Below are 18,774 nucleotides of genomic sequence, written 5' to 3'. Positions count from 1 at the left end.
AAGAATACTGGACTGGGCAACCATTCCCTTCTCCAGGGGATCTTCCCAACCCAATAGGGAAGCTCTTATGTACATAAAAATGTATGTTTCACATTATACAAATAGATATGCCATATAAAATATTGTGCATAAATTGATTTTTTATAAAGACAGTGGAGTTTATCTCATTGTAGAATTTGCAATTTGATCAATCATCAATCCTTTGATAAAGTTTGGAGACTCAGTAGGTAAAAAGAGGGATGGTTCTGGAGTCATACCTGCATTTGAATCCACTCTGCCATGGGACCTTGAACAAGTTTACTCATGCTCATTTGGTGTCAGTTTCCTCACCAGTAAAATAGAAATACAGATATTCTGTGCTTACTATCTTGCTGGGTTGCTAAGGAGAGTGGAGCTAAATTATGCAAACCAACTGACTTATAATAAATTATAGTTAGATTACAGATATAGAAATAAACTTATGGCTACCAGGGAGTGAAAGGGGGAAGGGTTAAATTGGAAGATTGGGATTGACGCGTACACACTGCTATGTATAAAACAGATAACGAATAAGGACCTACTGTATAGCACAAGGAAGTCTACTCAACACTCTGTAATGGCCTATATGGGAAAAGAATCTAAAAAAGAGTGGATACATGTATATGCAGAACTGATTCATGTTGCTGCACACCTGCAACTCAGACAGCATTGTAAACCAACTATACCCCAATAAAAAGTTTTTAAGTAAATAGATAAATAAATTATACCTAGAGCTACGGTTCTAGAGCTGAATAAAACATTAGTCCCCTTCCAGAGCTAACTCCATATCAAAACGTTTTGATGGCATATTCTGCTGTTATACACATTATTTATAAGAGTGATATACTACTGATCTTGTTGTTCTGCTTAGCTGCTCAGTCGTGTCTGACTCTTCACAACCCCGTGGACTGTAGCCCACCAGGCTCCTCTGTCCATGGGGATTCTCTAGGCAAGAATACTGAAGTGGGTTGCCATGGCGTCCTCCAGAGGATCTTCCCAACCCAGGGATCAAACCCAGGTCTCCCACATTGCAGGCGGATTCTTTACCCTCTGAGCTACCAGGGAAGTCCCCTACTACTGATCTAGTCTATTATAAAACACACCCCAGAAGTAGGAATTATAAAAGATATTTTTAAATTCCACATAAGTAGAGAGCCTAATATTTTCTTCCTGCACCCAGTAGACTGTGTTTTTCTCAGGGAGTGCTAAACTCTGTGGCAGTATCAATGTTCATATAGAATGAAAGTGCAAGAGGTCTCCAACAATCACAGATGTCTCTCAATTAATATAAATATCTACTAGAAAACATTGTGCAAGGTACTTTTTGCAGCAGAATGGTTTCCCTGGTAGCCCATCAAAACTTTGTTTTACCTACATGAAAACCTAGAAGCCTAATATTTAGAAAAGAAACACATATTTTGAAATGAATTTCAAAGGAGTTTTTTTTAATTGTGCATCTTTTCTTGTAAATAATGACCAACTACATTTGTCTTCTTTTTGTGTTTTAAGCTATTAGTTTGTTCCTTGAGTTAGACTATTATATCTCCTCCCATTTCACTAATTCTTTTAACTACATTTATTTTACCTTTGATAACTGCTTTTAGCCCTGTAATTTTCATGTTAGTTTTTGACCAACTGACAGTTTGATTTTCTGGTCCAATGTATAATACATACTTTATTCCATTTAATATCCATAATTTTCTTTTCTTACTCTAATACACATGACACTTTGTACTTCTTATTCTGTGTCTGTACATTCTGTACATACTAACTTTAATTTTACTGTCTGTACTTTGAATATAATAATGGGAATATATCAAATCACATTGCTTTTTCTACTTCTTGTTAATGGAATTTTTAAGCTAGTAGACATTGACTGTAGTATCAGTCACTGTCTGATTTCTAAAACACAAATATAATTAGACTAATTTGTTTCAAAGAAAGTGCTTAATTGAGAAAAAGGCAAATAGGCACAGCATTAATAAATTCTAATAGAGTATTAAATCTAATAATTCTTTATTTATCATAGTCCTTTTAAAATACATATTTACAAGTACTATTATCTTGAAGGCATCTTGAGTCCTTTAAAGAAGTAAGCTTCATATAATAATAATAATTGTTATTATTTTTATATATTTTATATATTAGTGTATTAGTCACTCAGTCATATCCATATCCATCTCTTTGTGATCCCATGGACTGTAGCCTGCCAGACTCCTCTGTACATGGAATTCTCCAAGCAAGAATACTGGAGTGGGTTGCCATTATCTATAGCTAACATCTAAACATACTGAACATGTATTAAGTACTATGCCAAATATTTTACCTAGATTATCTCATTTGATTAGCACAACACATTAATGAAATAAATATAAAATTATGACTTGAATGCAGACCTGTTTGACTCAAAGTCTGAATGGTGGGTCATGATGCTGTATGTTGCCTTTGATAATGAGTATTCATGACCCCAAATGATTACTTGGCAAACTTGGGATAAAGAAAGTTTTATTTGTAGTAAACATTTTCATTTTGGGATAATTTATTTTACATTCTGAATCTAAAGAGCAATCCTAATGTGTATAATTTTTTGAAATATACATAATCTTTAAAAGTTTTCATATGCTTTATATTAATGCATTTGGCACCATGTACTTATTGGATTTTCATTTAGAATTTGCCAACTGTTTCTCTAATTTGACAGAGGACTAAATATCAAACAACCCGATCAGTTTCTATAAGATCTGGCTTAGGAAGTAAACAGAATTATGAGACTAAGTGCTAAAGTTCATCAGTGAGAGAAAGGATAAAACATATCAAATTAATTTTTTTAAAAGTCAAAAATAAACTGTGGAAAATTCTGAAAGAGATGGGAATACCAGACCACCTGACCTGCCTCTTGAGAAACCTGTATGCAGGTCAGGAAGCAACAGTTAGAACTGGACATGGAACAACAGACTGGTTCCAAAGAAGAAAAGGCGTATGTCAAGGCTGTATATTGTCACCCTGCTTATTTAACTTATATGCAGAGTACATCATGAGAAACGCTGGGTTGGAAGAAGCATAAGCTGGAACCAATATTACCAGGAGTAATATCAATAACCTCAGATATGCAGATGACACCACTCTTATCGCAGAAAGTGAAGAGGAACTAAAATGCCTCTTGATGAAAGTGAAAGAGGAGAGTGAAAAAGTTGGCTTAAAGCTCAACATTCAGAAAACTAAGATCATGGCATCTGGTCCCATCACCTCATGGGAAATAGATGGGGAGACAGTGGGAACAGTGGCTGACTTTATGTTTTGGGGTTCCAAAATCACTGCAGATGGTGACTGCAGCCATGAAATTAAAAGACGCTTACTCCTTGGAAGGAAAGTTATGACCAACCTAGATAGCATATTAAAAAGCAGAGACATTACTTTGCCACTAAAGATCTATCTAGTCAAGGCTATGGTTTTCCCAGTGGTCATGTATGGATGTGACAGTTGGACTGTGAAGAAAGCTGAGCACCGAAGAATTGATGCTTTTGAACTGTGGTGTTAGAGAAGACTCTTGAGAGTCCCTTGGACTGCAAGGAGATCCAAGCAGTCCATCCTAAAGGAGATCAGTCCTGGGTGTTCATTGGAAGGACTGATGCTGAAGCTGAAACTCCAACAATTTGGCCACCTCATGTGAAGAGTTGACTCATTGGAAAAGACCCTGATGCTGGGAGGGATTGGGGGCAGGAGGAGAAGGGGACAACAGAGGATGAGATGGCTGGATGGCATCATCGACTCAATGGAAATGGGTTTGAGTAAACTCCCGGAGTTGGTGATGGACAGGGAGGCCTGGTGTGCTGCGATTCATGGGGTCGCGAAGAGTCAGACATGACTGAGCGACTGAACTGAACTGAACTGAACATTAGAACATTGACAACCTGCTTTAAAGGACAAACTCATATATTGGAAATGTAAAATTTTGATTTCTCTATATTTGTCTTGAGTCAAGTTCTTCAGTCTGTAAAAGGTGAATGTATCATGTACATACATGTTTTACTTCAGGAAATATGTAGGGTGACATTTTTGCTGTTCATCAAATAATTTTTCAGTAATTGAAGCTGAGTAATACTAATAAAGTAGTTGACATGTCATGATTATCACCCTGTTATTATCAGGTTTTCAAATTCTTATTTTTCTAAATATGTATGTTAATAAAATTCAAGTACTATTCAAAAATGAAATATACCAATGACTACATATATAGTCTATTAATATAGGGTATATATAGTCTTCTATTTATAAAAAGAGTCATTAAAATTTTCTTGTGAAAATTTTCTCAAATTTCAAATCTTGATATAATTATATTACTCTACACTTCTCAGATATTTATATCATCCAACTGTATTAATTTTTAGTCTCTCTGCCACATGGATGAGTCTATAAAAATTTAAAAGATTGTATTCCCTCTCCTATGTTTTAATATTCTCTATTAATAGATAGCATTTATTTACATAGACACACTTTAATTAAATTCTAGCTCAGAAAGTTTTTCACTGTTGTAATTAGCTTTATTATTTGTAGAACTCTTTCAGGTTATATCAGTTTCAGGATACTTGATTAAAGTATTTAGATTATCTCTGGTGTCAAGTTACATCTTTAAAAATTATCAGTGAAGAAATTTCTTTGTATCACATTAATAACTTTTAAGTTTTTAATTATTTTTAGCTATTATTCTTAGAATTCTAAGTTACCCCACAAGTTTTTTTAACAAGAAACTGTACTTAGTGAAATTTTTAAAAAATTTTAGTATTTTATAAAAATGTTTTGTATATTTCAGCTATTGAAGCAGAAAAACATAGTAAAAAGCAGAAAGGAAGAAATGTCACCACACAGGTAAAAATTCTGCTAAATCATTATATTTTTCCAACACAAATTAAGCTATACGCACTATTAACAGTATTTATTTGGTATGCTCAGAATTTCTTAAACTAATTTTTGACTATTGTTTCTGTTATTTTTTTCCATTTTCAATCCACATTTTTTGTTCATCCATTCAACAAATAGTTACTCATTCCACTGTGGGAAGAAAAGAATGTCATCAGGCTTGAGCCTTCCTATTAGTCATGGTCTGTCTGAGGTCCTAAAATACCAAGACAGAGACCAGCCCAGCTTATAGAGCCACGGATGCTTGTTAAACTTGATTAACCTCAGGATGTCTTCTGACATCTTGAAAGAATTCAGCATTTTCAGTCTGTTCTCAGCCCAGCAACCCTTGCTCCTTTCCTTAAAACCCTTTAGTGGCTTCTTACCTCATGCCAAGTAAAACCAATGTCTTGCTTAACAGGCTCTGTGATCTGGTCCTTTTCTCTGGCATTACCTCCCTTACACACCATTCTAGATACACCGGGCTCTCTGCTGTTGCTCAGAAACTCCCAGACACGTGCCCACCTTTCTGTTTTTTCTTTCTGGAATGTCCCTGAGCCCAGATATCCAGGTGGCTCCCTTCCCTTGCTCAAAAATCATATTTTAGGAGGAGGGTCTTTCCCTAGGCATTCTGTGAAGTTGCAATCACTCTATCCAAAACTACTAACCCTATCCAACACTTTATACCTCCCTTCCTTACTGTAACAGAACTGCCATTGTGTAACACTTTGTTATGTTTGCAGTCACTCTCCCTCCTCTAGGATATAAACTCCATGACAGCAGGAGTTTTTGTCTCTGCTATTATCCCAGTAGCTAGAACAGTGCCTGGCACTTAGCAGGCACTCAGCAGGCACTCATTAAATGTCTATTGATTAATGACTAAATCTAAAATCCAGGTTAAACTTTGAAGAAATGTTTGCATAACTTAAAAACTCTCTACATTGCAACACTTTCTAAACCCCTCCAAATTTAGCTTTCCCCCATTACCATAACTACCACATCCCATAATTAGCAGTGGGATTGTTATCTGCATAAATAGAAGTGATCTTGGCAAAAAACTCAGTTTGTCCTTGAGCAGGTAGAGATTGAAGGACATGTGCTTCATCAGGTCATTTTGTTTTCCATGAAGCCTTGTGAAATGCAGTGCCTACCCAATAGCATGTAAGAAGACCCAAGCCTTCTTTGGGTCTGAGGATCACCTTACTACCTGGGACCAAGGATATTGATCAGGCCCATAAGTGTCCTCCCTAATGCCCAGCATCAATAGATGAGGCCTATATAGTATACACAGGAAAGGACCCCAACTTTACCCATGGATAGCCAAGCAAAAAAAGAAAAATATGAACCGTACTAGAGATCTTAGAATATTTGGGGGAAAAAAGTACTATTTTCATGTCCAAGATGGGAAAATATGCGAAGGTAGCCTATTGGATGGAGAAGGCAATGGCAACCCACTCCAGCACTCTTGCCTGAGAAATCCCATGGACAGAGGAGCCTGGTAGGCTGCAATCCATGGGGTCTCAAAAAGTCGGACATGACTGAGCGACTTCGCTTTCACGTTTCACTTTCATGCACTGGAGAAGGAAATGGCAACCCACTCCAGTATTCTTGCCTGGAGAATTCCAGGGATGGCAGCCTGATGGGCTGCCGTCTATGGGGGTGCACAGTCAGACACGACTGACGTGAATTAGCAGCAGCCTGTTTGAAGACTGTCTCACAGTTCCCCTGGAGCTTCTCCTTTTCCTGCCTTCCTTAGTGCCATCCTTATAGAGTACAGACCGCAAAAGTGAAAAGACCAATGACTATAAATGGCTCTAATGCAAAGTTCCCTTATATCCCTGCTTCACTACAGCCAGGATAAAATAGCATTAATTTACTCAACTGGCCGTGTTGTTTCATGACTCCTTTATAATAAATATTATTATTTATAATATTTAGGAGTCAGGATAAAATCTGGCTGAAGATGCCCTTCTCATGTCTCTACCTTCATACAGATGCATCAAATTCTATTTGTCTTTCATAATAATTACTATTTGCACTGTAATTTTTCAGCACTTAAGTATAGCTAGGGCTTCCCTTGTGGCTCAGCTGATAAAGAATCCACCAGCAACGTGGGAGAACTGGGTTTGATCCCTGGGTTGGGAAGATCCCCTGGAGAAGGGAAAGGCTATCCACCCCAGTATTCTTGCCTGGAGAATTCCATGGACTGTAGAGTCCATGGGGTCGCAAAGAGCTGGACATGACTGAGTGACTTTCACTTTCACTTAAGTATGGCTATGTAAGTATAGCTAGCTTCTCTAAGCTTTCTCTTTCTGGCTTTAGAACTCTAAAATCCACAAGCATATCACCTATTCCTCCATTCCCCAACATTTAACTTTCTAAAAACACACCTACTCACTTAAAATAATGTTTAAATACACTTTGTTTTGTGTTGAGGAGCTAATATTTTCAGGAGTTCTGTGTATTCCTTCCTTCAGTATTAAAGAATGATCATGATCATAGAGGGGGTAGATGCTCAGGTGTCTAATGTCCTACTAGGGTGTAACTGGGGCCCTGAAAGGGAGCAGTTCAAGTGTATGGCTGAGAAGCCACTATGACAACCACCGCCACCACGAGTGAAAATGAAAACTCTGAAAACAAGAAAAGGGTAGCCCAGCTCTCAGCATTGCCCACTTTCACCAGAGGTCCCAGAATTCTCAGTTCCTTTCTCTGTTTCACCTACGCAGACACTTTCTGCTTGTTTTTGAGATTAACACCTTCTTCTAAGAGTTAGATTTTTTTTTACACATCTTGGTACTTTGATTTATGTCTTACAGCTATATAATAGTACTGTATACAACCCCTTCACATATACTATTCATTTCTCCTAACATTTCTGTTACAGAAGTTATTTAAATAGTTATTATCCCCGTTTACAGATTAGCATAACCAACCCCATTCAAATATAAAAGCTCTTTATATTACAAATTTCATTCATTCAACACCATGCCTGCCAGTTACTGGAACTTGGAATATCCAAAGGTTCTAATTTTTTTAGCTTTGTGAAACCTCCTTTTGATATTTCTTAAACTTGATTGTGAATTTCTAAAGGGTAAGAAAGTATGAAGTATATTTTCAAACTTTTTTGCATGTGGTAAGAGACAATAAAAGTTTAAAGATTTAATTAAATATGCTGCTACGATTCTCCATCCCCTGACTCTTTTTTTCTAATCACTTATCTTGGTGTCATACTTCTCCAAATACTGTCTTTACTTTCATTTTAACTGAAATCTGATTGCCTCCTGAGAACATTCCCTGCAGCCCTCTCAGGAATTTTCTCCCACTGGAGATATAATATTGGTCCTAGCTGGGGTGCTGAGTGTTGCTGCCTTCTCACTGAGAGAGTAATAGGAAATAGGGACAGAGAAGTGACTCATAGGCTTCTCTCCAGCTCTGCTCCTGTCAATTATTCTTGGCAACTTTAGCACCCATGAAGCCTAGCATCTTAATTCTGTTATTTAGATCTTTCAGCTCCAAGATTTGCATGCTTCTCTCTGCTCCCGTGGTCACAAGCTCAGCTATGTCTTTTTCAAATCAAGTGTTCAAGATTCTAAGTCTGTAATGACAACCTGGTACATTCTAGGTTACTCTTTCAATCCTTCAGTCCCACCAGGACCTCAAATCTATCTGTGCCTTTTACTGCTATCATCCCCCTCACATTCTCACTTCTTTTCCTACTTGGCTTTTGACTTGGTGGTTCATCATTAAAGGACCACGGTTTCTTTTCCAAAACCCTTGAGAGCAAGTGAATTTTAGAACTCAAGTTTGTTTGTTTTTTCAATTGTTGTAAAATATACACAACATAAAATTTACTCTCATAACCATTTCTATGTCTAAAATTCATTAGTGTTAGGTACATTCATTCATATTTTGTATGACCAATTTCTATAACTCTTTTCATCTTTCAGAACTGAAACTTGATAAGCATAAGGTCACAACTCTCCACCCCTCCCAGCCCCTGTCAACCACCATTATAGTTTCTGCCTATGTGAATTTGATTACTCTAGGTGCCTCGTATAAGTGTTTAAAATCATAACAGTATTTGTCTTTTTATGACTAGCTTATTTCACTCAGCATAATTTGCCAAAGGTTCATCCATGCTGTAGCATGTGTCTGAATTTTCTTTCTTTAAAAGGGACAGAACAGAACCTCTAGTGAAAGTTACAAGAAAAAAGCTGCTGATGAAAACCAGATTACAAAAAAAAGAAAGAAAACCAGATTACTAGGGTTACCTTTTGATTGTAATAACCTGTTTATTCCCTGTACCATGAATACCTAATACGGCTATAAGTTTAACTATAATTTTATGCTCCCTGTATGTAAAAATACAGAATATAAATACCTTAATATGTATGGGTTCTTAATGTTCTCTTAAATTCTTGAAGCTACCCTTACAGTGCATCTAACAATTAGTAGAATGTTATATTTGTGCTATATTACTAGTATCACAGAATCCGCCTGCAATGCAGGAGATCTGGGTTCAATCCCTGGGTTGGGAAGATCCCCTGGAGAAGGGAAAGGCCACCCACTCCAGTATTCTGGCCTGGAGAATTCCATGGACTGTGTAGTCCATGGGGTCACAAGGAGTTGGATACGACTGACCAACTTTCACTTTCACTGACGCTATTTTATTTTTCCCTTTTTACTCGCTACTTAACCATTTTCCCACTTTTCTCAACTATCTTTGGATTGCTATCTACTGTTGTTATTCTGTGACTTTTGGAGGTACATGTACAAATACATGATAAAATAACTAGTGAGGTCTTTGCCAAGAGAAAGAGATGTTTTTGCTGATGAATGAGTTATTTCTTCTTTGAAAGGGGTGGCTACTTTAACCCAGAGGTGGCTATTGCCATATTTGCTTTAAGAAAATCTTAGAGATGTTAGAAAAAAATATTTTAAGATTATTTTATATTCTTAACTGAATATAGCCCAGGAAAAATGAAAAATAAAAAGATCATTACCCAAAATATCTTTGCTTCAGTTGAAGCATCTCAAGTAAAATCTTACTTTAAAGGAGAAAAACTACTAAATCGGTGATATTTTCAAATTTAAAACACCAATCCTTGTTTCCCAAATATATGCACACCTTTATTTAATATCTAGAAAGCTTGAGTCATCTAACTTAAATTCTTGGTAAAAACTGTAATTCAGACAACGTCAACTTTATTGTATCTTTGCTATATGTGTAAACATCATCACTGATAAGTGATCAAAATTTTTTACCATTTTATTTGTGTACTTTAATCCCATTTTAATTTGCTGTCTACCTTCTTCACTACTACCTAGGGCAGGGTAGTAGGGTGCTACTACCAAACTTTCACTTGCATCAGAAACACCTAGGGGGCTTGTTAAAACACAGGTTGCTGGGCTTCACCCCCAGAATTTTTGATTCTGTAGACTCTGAGTGGAGACGAGAAAAACTGCTTTTTTTTTCTCTTCTGTGGAAAGAGTCACACCAGCTTCTGTAAGGCAACAAGCTGGACCAAGTTCTCCTACATCAAGACCTTCTGTGGATGCGCTGCCAGAGCTTATTCTGCCCTCTCTGGAGAGCCCTGTAGCCCCTCACTGCTCCCCATGGACAGAGGCCACTAATGAGGAGGTGCTCAGCCAGTCTTGGTTTACCACACTCTTATTGTCCTCTGCTTTCAGTAAGCTCCTACTTTTCATGTGCTCTTTTCCAGAGATGTTTTTGAGCAAAATTTAGGACATTACACAGTGCCCAGGAACAGTGACTCTTTCAGAGTATGTGAGCCAGGAAAAAAAGAAAAGGGACACAGATAGTTAAGGAAAGCAAGATACACCCCTGACTATTGAGCCCTAGGGAAAGGAAGTCTGACAGGCAAGAACTCTTCCCTAACAGTTCTTCTTTCACTTCTCCTATCTGCAAGGAACGAGACTCACTTCCCGTTCCATGGCAAACATGACTCTCACTCCCTCTTAAACAAAAAAAAACAAATCATTTTTCATTTTCCATGTATATAGTCACACAATTTGGAGACATTACCACATGTACAGGTATGTGTGTGGGGGGGGTGAGACCGATCCCCTCCTCCACAGTTCCTCCCCGCTCCCCATTCTCCTTTACCCCTGTAACTGGACTCTCCATTAGCTCAGCTGGTTCAGCCAAAAAACAAGAAGCTACCTTCAACTTTGGCCTGGGGGATAAGCCTATATCCAGCCCCTATGTGCACTCCTTCCAAACTTATCCTAAATCTGCTCATGTAATTTATCTGCATTGCTTCTGCACTCACCTGAGTCCCATCATCCCTCACCTGGTTGACTACGATAGTGTCTGAACTGTGCTTTCTGTTCCCACTCTTTTTTTATAATTTATTTTTTGATTGGGGAAAAATCACTTTGCAATGTTGTGTTGGTTTCTTTCATACAACAAGGTGAATCAGCCATGAGTGTGAGTATATATATATATACCTCCCTCTTGAGCCTCCCTCCCCTCCCCTCTTCCCACCCCTCTAGGTCATCACAGAGCACCAGACTGGGCTCCCAGTGTCCCCACTCTTAATCTGGTAGGTACTATCTGTGCCTCACAAGTCAGCCAGAATGTTCCTTCTTTCTAAAATGTAAACGAGAGCCTGTCACTTAAAACCCTTCGTTGTCTTCCTCTTGTCTTTTGAATAAAATGTCAACTCCTTACCATGTGCCTCCATGATGTGACCCCTATTTCTCTCTGCCTTTCTCTTTTATAATTCTCCCCTTAGCTCACACTCCTTCAGCTCCTGGGGCCTTATTTCCATTACTAGAACATACACATTTTGTCCCCACTTTAGAGCACTGGTACTCACTACTTCCTCTGCCTACTAGGATAGAATAGGCATGATAGAATAGGATAGAATAGAATGCTCTATTCCATATCTATGCAGGACTGCTTTCTTTAAAAGCATTAAACTCGTGTCGTTAAACTCTTGGCTCCAAAATCACCTCTTCAATGAGGCTTCTTGGACATCCAATCTAAATCACCTGTACACCAATCCCTCTTCTCTCTGCATTTCACTCCTTTTTACATCTTCTTGTTTTATTCTCTTCAAAGCATGTATTGATACCTGCTACTAACTTGTTCATTTTTTCCCACTGGTTATTTATTATCTATTTACTCACAGATGAATGAAAGCGCCATGTGATCAGCAAGTTCTGTCTTATTTGCCACTATGTGTTCAAATCCTAGGGAATGCCCAGAATAAATGTGTTGAATGAATGAATCACTGATTTGTATAGAAAGAACAAGATTGGTTCATTACTTATTTTATACCTGTTGCCTACCCAAGACTATTTGATGAGGCTGATAAAGTTCCATTAACATTAGTCATGTTACTGTTGTCAAAATTCTATTAAAGAACTAGCATGGAATTTGGGGCTAACTTACACTCAGTATCAAATATATCCCAGGCAGCAGTTGGGTCCTAGGACATGCTATAATTGCTATTCCCCGTCTTCAAGTGAAATTAGTTCAGAAAATGTACGGCATAAAAGTGTTTTCTACTAGTAAAAAGGTTTCTGGGTATTCTGCTTAAGAGATAAAAGAAATATATTTAAAAAAAACTAACAATGTTTAGTGAGTGTCTAGAATGAAGTCATAGTTCACCAATGAACAGAGCAAATTAAATAATCAGAATACATAGATCCTGGTAGTTTAGAATCTGAAACAGAAAAATAGAAATATTAATTTACATAAAACACAGCCATATAATAATAATAATGATAATAATATTTATTCTAATTTCTTATTATTCCTATGTAAAAGGATCTTCATATGTATTAACTTATTTGATCCTCATGACTATCCAGTGAAGTAGCCCCCAGTGGCTCAGATGGTAAAGAATCCACCTGCAATGAAGGATACTCCAGGGAAGATCCCATGCAGAAGGAAATGGCAACCCACTTCTGTGTTCTTGCCTGGAAAAATCCCACGGACAGAGGAGCCTGGTGGGCTACAGTCCGTGGGGTCGCAAAGAGTCAGACACAGCTGAGAGACTAACACTTTCACTTTCACAGGGCAGCATTATTACCCCCATTTTACATTTACATTTAATAGTTTACATTAACTGAACTGAGTCACAGAGAGGTTAGTTAACTTGCCCACAGTTAGACACATCTAATTAGCGGTGAATAGAAAATACTATGAAGAGAATGGAAATAATAGTCTTAAAAATCTGTAATACATTTCTTTGGGGATGTGAGCAATTTGGATGAACAAGTTACCTGTTTATATGTTAACAAGTAATCAAAGTTTCTTGTGTTTAAAATGTAAAATTGTGTGTTTTTAAAGAATAAAACCAATTAATTAACTTCCAAACAAAATAGAATAAACCCTTAAGTCAAATCACTAGCCTTAGCAGGATACCTTACTCTTTTAAACATGAAGCTATTCAATGTGCATCCCATATCCCAGGACTGTTTTTGCTTGTGCGTTTGTTTGGTTTTGCTTTCAGGCAAAAAAACCATAGGACTGGCCCTTCTTTGGAAATGTCTCTAGGTACAAGAAGCATGAAAGAAAGAGTGTGTAGTTGCTCAGTCATGTCCGACTCTTTGCGACCCCAGGCTCCTCTGTCCATGAAATACTCTAGGCAAGAATATTGGAGTGGACTTCTATACCCTTATCCAGGGGATCTTCCCAACCCAGGGATCGAACCTGGGTCTCCTGGGTCTATGTCATTGCAGAAAGATTCTTTACTGTCTGAGCCACAAGGGAACATGCCAGGCACAAGAAGAATGAGCTAGCCACAAATAAATTAGGATTAAATGTACAGTGAGACAAATTCAACCTTCTTTCCTCCAAGTCCACAAATCATTTAGTTCCTCTTGAGAGAAGATGTTCCTACTCTTCCTGTGCTTTAAGAAAGCAAGGGATTTCCCCAAAATAAGGAAATCCACACATTCATTAGGATTCCCTCTACTCAAGACACTCTATGTGAAATGAGAACTACACTAAAGAGTTTACAGTGCATCCGGAATTAGCTGAGTAGATATAACATGAAATACATGATGTAGAATCATCTCAGCTGTTGCTTATGAAGAAGGGAAGCTATCACAAGGTCCGAGGAGAGGGAGATCACTATGGGTCAGAGAGAAGTGGAGTTTGAGTTGGGTCTGGGACCAGGCATGGTAGTTGGGATAACAGGAAAGAGGGAGCAATGAAGACTGTGTAAGCAAGGGCTTCAGGAGGGAGGAAAGAACCTGTTCTATTTGGGGAACAGGGAATAGAAGAGTTTGGCTGTTGCAGATGTTCAGGCAGGTGTGGGAGTAGTAAGAAATAAGATTACTATGACATTTTTAGGCCATACTCTGAACAGTCTTAGATCTTGTGCAATGGAGTTTGATTCTATCCTGTTGTCACTGAGGACCGAGGGCTTGTGAGCTGGTCAGTGATGTGTTCAAATGGATCCTTAGGAAAAGCTCATCTGGCATGAATTTCAGGAGGCGGGGGAGTGAAGCGGCAGCAGAGCCAAGTAAGACATTATCAAAACACTCTGTCACTCTGATTAAGAGCTATATTCAGTCTCTAATGGGCCTTGGAAGTTTGAAAACATACTTCCAAAGCACATACTTTAAACTTGGAGTTTAAAAACATACTTCCACTGGGTTTGCCGTTTAAAAACTAAAAATACACATGAATCGTCTTTCCACAGAAAATCCTGCCAAGGGTACATCTGAAACATATCAAGAAACCAGCCACTATCACCACTTCCATCTACCATCTTCTGACTTGACTGCCACCATCAACTCTCGCCCAGTTTACTTCAGCAGGCTCCCTTTTTCCCACTCTTTCTCCAACGTTAAATATTCTCCACACAGTATCCAGGGTGGTCCTTTGGAAATTTAAGTCAGTCAGCATTGCTTTTCCACGCAGAACACTCCCCAGGTCTCTGCTTCACACAGAATGTGATGGGCAATCCTGAGGGTGACCTCGGAGCTGCCGCTCTGTCTTCTCATTTACCTGCCACTGTATTCTGCTTCAGCTGGGCTCTCTTACTGCACCCCTGCTTCCTCCTGCTTCAAGTCTTCTCTCTTTGCTATTCCGTCTTCCAGGACTCTCTTTCCCAAGGTGTTTGTATGACTAACTCCCTGCTTCCCCACAAAGGGGTCTACTCAAATGCTATCTGAGAATTTGTCCCTTCCCATCCATGTCAAAAACACCCCAACTTCGATCAATTCCATCCCTTTCACTCTTGCTTTTTTAAACCTCCTTTAATCAGTTGACTCTTCTTCCCCACCAGAACCTCAGCTTCATGAGGACAGAGAATACTTTTGTTCATGGCTATCTCCCCAGATCTTAGAACAGGGTCTGAGATAGACAATAAATACTTGCTATTGAATTATGTAATCTTTTAAGACTTAGAGGAAGGCTCTCTGTCTGCTGGGGCTCCCTGATACTTGCTCCAACTGGCTGTGGTTCTGCCCACTCTTGCTGGGTGAGAAAGGAATGAAAATTGGGAAACAGCCTCTGTAGAAGGAGGAGATAGAAACAGCAGGCAATCAGAGGCATTTGCCAAGCTTCACTGCCTCCTCAACTTAGCTGTTGGCTATTTTTGAGTTGAAAAATTAAATTTCTTATAATAGCAATAACATGATAATCCCATTGTATCACAGATGCTGTAGGCCCATCAAAATCCATTTTCTCTTCCTCATGACACCCAAATATCCCAGCTCCCTGTGCAGTTGGGTGGGGCCATGTGACAGCGTCAGCCAATGGAAAGTGGATGAAAACACTGTCTGCCACTTCTAGGTCTGGCCTATAAAAGAAAATTGAACAAAGCAAATCAAATGTAACAAAGCAAAAACAAAGAAGCAACAACAACAAAAATTTTCTGCATAAGATCTTCTGTGTTCTTTCCCTTTCTGTCTGCTAGATATCAGTCAACACTCAGGGAAATCTTGGAATCCTCATGTTAAAGCTAGCATAGCCTCTGTCTGCCCAGATCCCTGAATGATAGCATAGAGCAGAGGTGACATTGACTTGAAGACCTGGCTATTGATTCTGAGCCATTGTATACTGTGGGTCCATTTGTTAGCATATAATATTTGTCCATTTGTTGTCTATTGGTAAGTTACACCTGACTCTTTGCAACCCCATGGACTCCTCTGTCCATGGGATTTCCCAGGCAAGATACCGGAGTGGGTTGCCATTTCCTTCTCCAGGGGATCTCCCCAACCCAGGGAGGACACCCACACTTTTAAACAATTCATTGCTTACGTAAAATTCAGATTTAACTGGGCATCCTGTATTTTTATTTGCCAGATATGGCAAACTTATGATATCGTAAGAATAAAGTCAAGTATCCATACAGAGACTTGTGCATGAATGTTTATAGCAGCATTATTTATAACAGTGAAAAGGTAAAACTAGCCAAAATGTCCACCTGTGGACAAATGGGTAAACAAAACGTAGTGTATACATACAGAGAATCGTATTTGGCCATGTGGAGGAATGAAGTGACGATACAAGCTACAGCAAGGATTGAACATGAAAACATTATGCTAAGTGAGAGAAGTCAGTTACAAAAATTCACCTACTATGTGATTCCATTCACAGGAAAGTCCAGAAGACGGGATTGTGTAGAGACACAGAAGGCAGATTAGTGGTTGCGGGAGGCTGGGAGCAGAGGGGATAGGAGTAGAGGGAGGGTAACAGTTGAAGAATTCATGGTTTCTGCTTGAAGTGATAAAAAATATTCTAAAGTTGACCATGGTAATGATTGCACATTATCCGTTACTGTTCTAAAGACTGTTGAATCATATTAAATGTATAACTATAGGGACTTCCCTGGAAGTGGTTAAAGGCTCTGGGCTTCCAATGCAGGGGACTCAGCTTTGATCTCTGATCAGGGAACTAAGATCTCACATGCTGCATGGCATGGCCAAAAAGTAAAAATAAATGTTTTAATAAACAAGCAAATGTGCAATTATACATTTATATTATAGTATATGAATTATATCTCAGTAAATCTATTTTTAAAGAGCCTGTTTGTTTCATTTCAAAACACATAAAATGAGCAAAAATGTTTTTCTTTGTAGGTATCAGTGAACAAAGTCAAACAAGATTTATCAAATATATTGGAACAAGGAAAGCCAATTAACGTAATCAGTAAAAAAGAAAATCTCTTAGAAAATAAGAAGAATCAGCATAAACTAAGACGAAAAGGAATTCGAAATAAAGATCTCTGGAAAAGAAATAAAGATCACTGTAAGTAGAATTCCCTCTCACATATAAATTTAAAATGACTTCATGTAATTTAAAATCAAATTTTATAGCTACTTTCCAAGAAATCTTGGGATATAGTCATAAAGATTTATACTCATGAAAGCCTTAAATTTTGTTAGCTTCTATCCCCCGACTTGATTTGGAATTTGTACCAATGGATAACAAGCAAGGTAGGACTCATGGATAAAAAAATCTGTAATTAGGTGAATAAAACATTTATCAAATATTTTGCTAATGGAAACTCTCATACTCTAAAGAAAACTGAAGTTAATACAGAACCCTTTTTTTCTGGTCTAGCAATCTAAAACTCTCTCTAGTAAAGCCATACCTGATTAGTTGATAGATTTCTCTGGTACAAGAAGAGTCTAGAAAAATATAAATAATGTCTCCATAGGTTCTGTGTGCAGGAGCTAACTGGTGCTCAGTTATAAAGCTTAAGACACTTTCAACATTCAAATGTGAAACGTGAAAGCTTTGTCTCTTCTAATAAATATGAATGAGTGTCTGTCATTTAACATCTTATGTAAGAGAGGGAATCTTCTTTGGCAGAGAAAAATTAAGAACACCAGTTTTTAATGGCATTATAAAAATAATATGTATATATCTTAAAGTTACTTTAAATCTAAATCATGAACACTGAAACATACATTTGACCATTTTTTGACATAGAAACATGGCCTGCCTTTTGTTTAGATTGGTATTTCCAGTGTAAACCGCACTCAAACTGTATTATCTATGATTTCCTGTTTCAGATTTTTAATGAAACAAAGTGCTAAAAACATTTATGGAACAACTATGAGCAAAATCCTTCCAGATATTTACTGACTTTCCCCCCAGTCATATATAAATGGTTTACCTACAATTAAATTTGATAACTTTTAGTGGCTCTCCTTATCACATTTTTTCATAATATTTCGATCACTTTACATAGAAACATTTTCTTTTTGCACTTATTTTAGTAAGTTTGCATATTGTTTGGTTAAATTCTGTAATTATAATAACAGTACAATCGATACAAATAGATTTGGCAACAAGCAATCCTGATCTTTGGCAAATATGCAAAGGGTGGGAACAGAAGTAACACCTATACCAAAGAGCATCCCACTAGCCACAAAGCATTCAATATGCTGCGGACATCAGTCCATAAGTTGCATAGAAGATATGAAAGTCATTGATTAATTTGGTGAATAAGGTAGGTAGAGAATGATAAAGTGAGCTTCTGCTTTTTAAAAGAGTAACTAAGGTCATCCTTCAAATGAGATCTTTTTCCCTTATATGGAACTGGTTGTATTATGCCTAATAATAATAAATAATAAACTGAGCATCTCCCATATTGTTTTAATGTTTAGTCAACTTAAGATAAGTTGTATAATTTCCACTTTATAAGGTGTGAAACTTGCAACACAGAGAAATAAAGTAATTTTCTTAGCAGTATAAAACCATTATTTAATAGGGAAACTAGAATTTTAAGTTAGTCTGGTGCCAAAATCCTCTAGCTCTCAGGGGACCATATGCATCTTACAAAGTAAGTGGACAGTGTTTTGCAAGTAAGCATGGGACAAGTGCTTTTAACCCCATGCTTCTCAAAATGGCTTAGGGCAAAT

General features: G+C 37.7%; 1 protein-coding gene across 1 annotated transcript in view; it reads left to right on the top strand.

Annotated features, from left to right (window-relative positions):
* SEL1L2 (SEL1L2 adaptor subunit of ERAD E3 ligase) overlaps positions 1-18,774 on the top strand; it is a 109,787-nt gene that overhangs the window by 22,293 nt on the left and 68,720 nt on the right. The window contains exons 2-3 of the mRNA XM_043883788.1: positions 4,829-4,884; positions 16,984-17,152. Coding sequence (XP_043739723.1) covers positions 4,829-4,884; positions 16,984-17,152 — 225 coding nt within the window. The remainder of the gene's footprint in view (positions 1-4,828; positions 4,885-16,983; positions 17,153-18,774) is intronic.

Source organism: Cervus elaphus, chromosome 23 (genome assembly GCF_910594005.1).
Source record: "Cervus elaphus chromosome 23, mCerEla1.1, whole genome shotgun sequence".
NCBI lineage: Eukaryota > Metazoa > Chordata > Mammalia > Artiodactyla > Cervidae > Cervus > Cervus elaphus.
The sequence above is the reverse complement of the archived record's forward strand: the minus strand, read 5'-3'. Positions and strand labels throughout refer to the sequence as shown.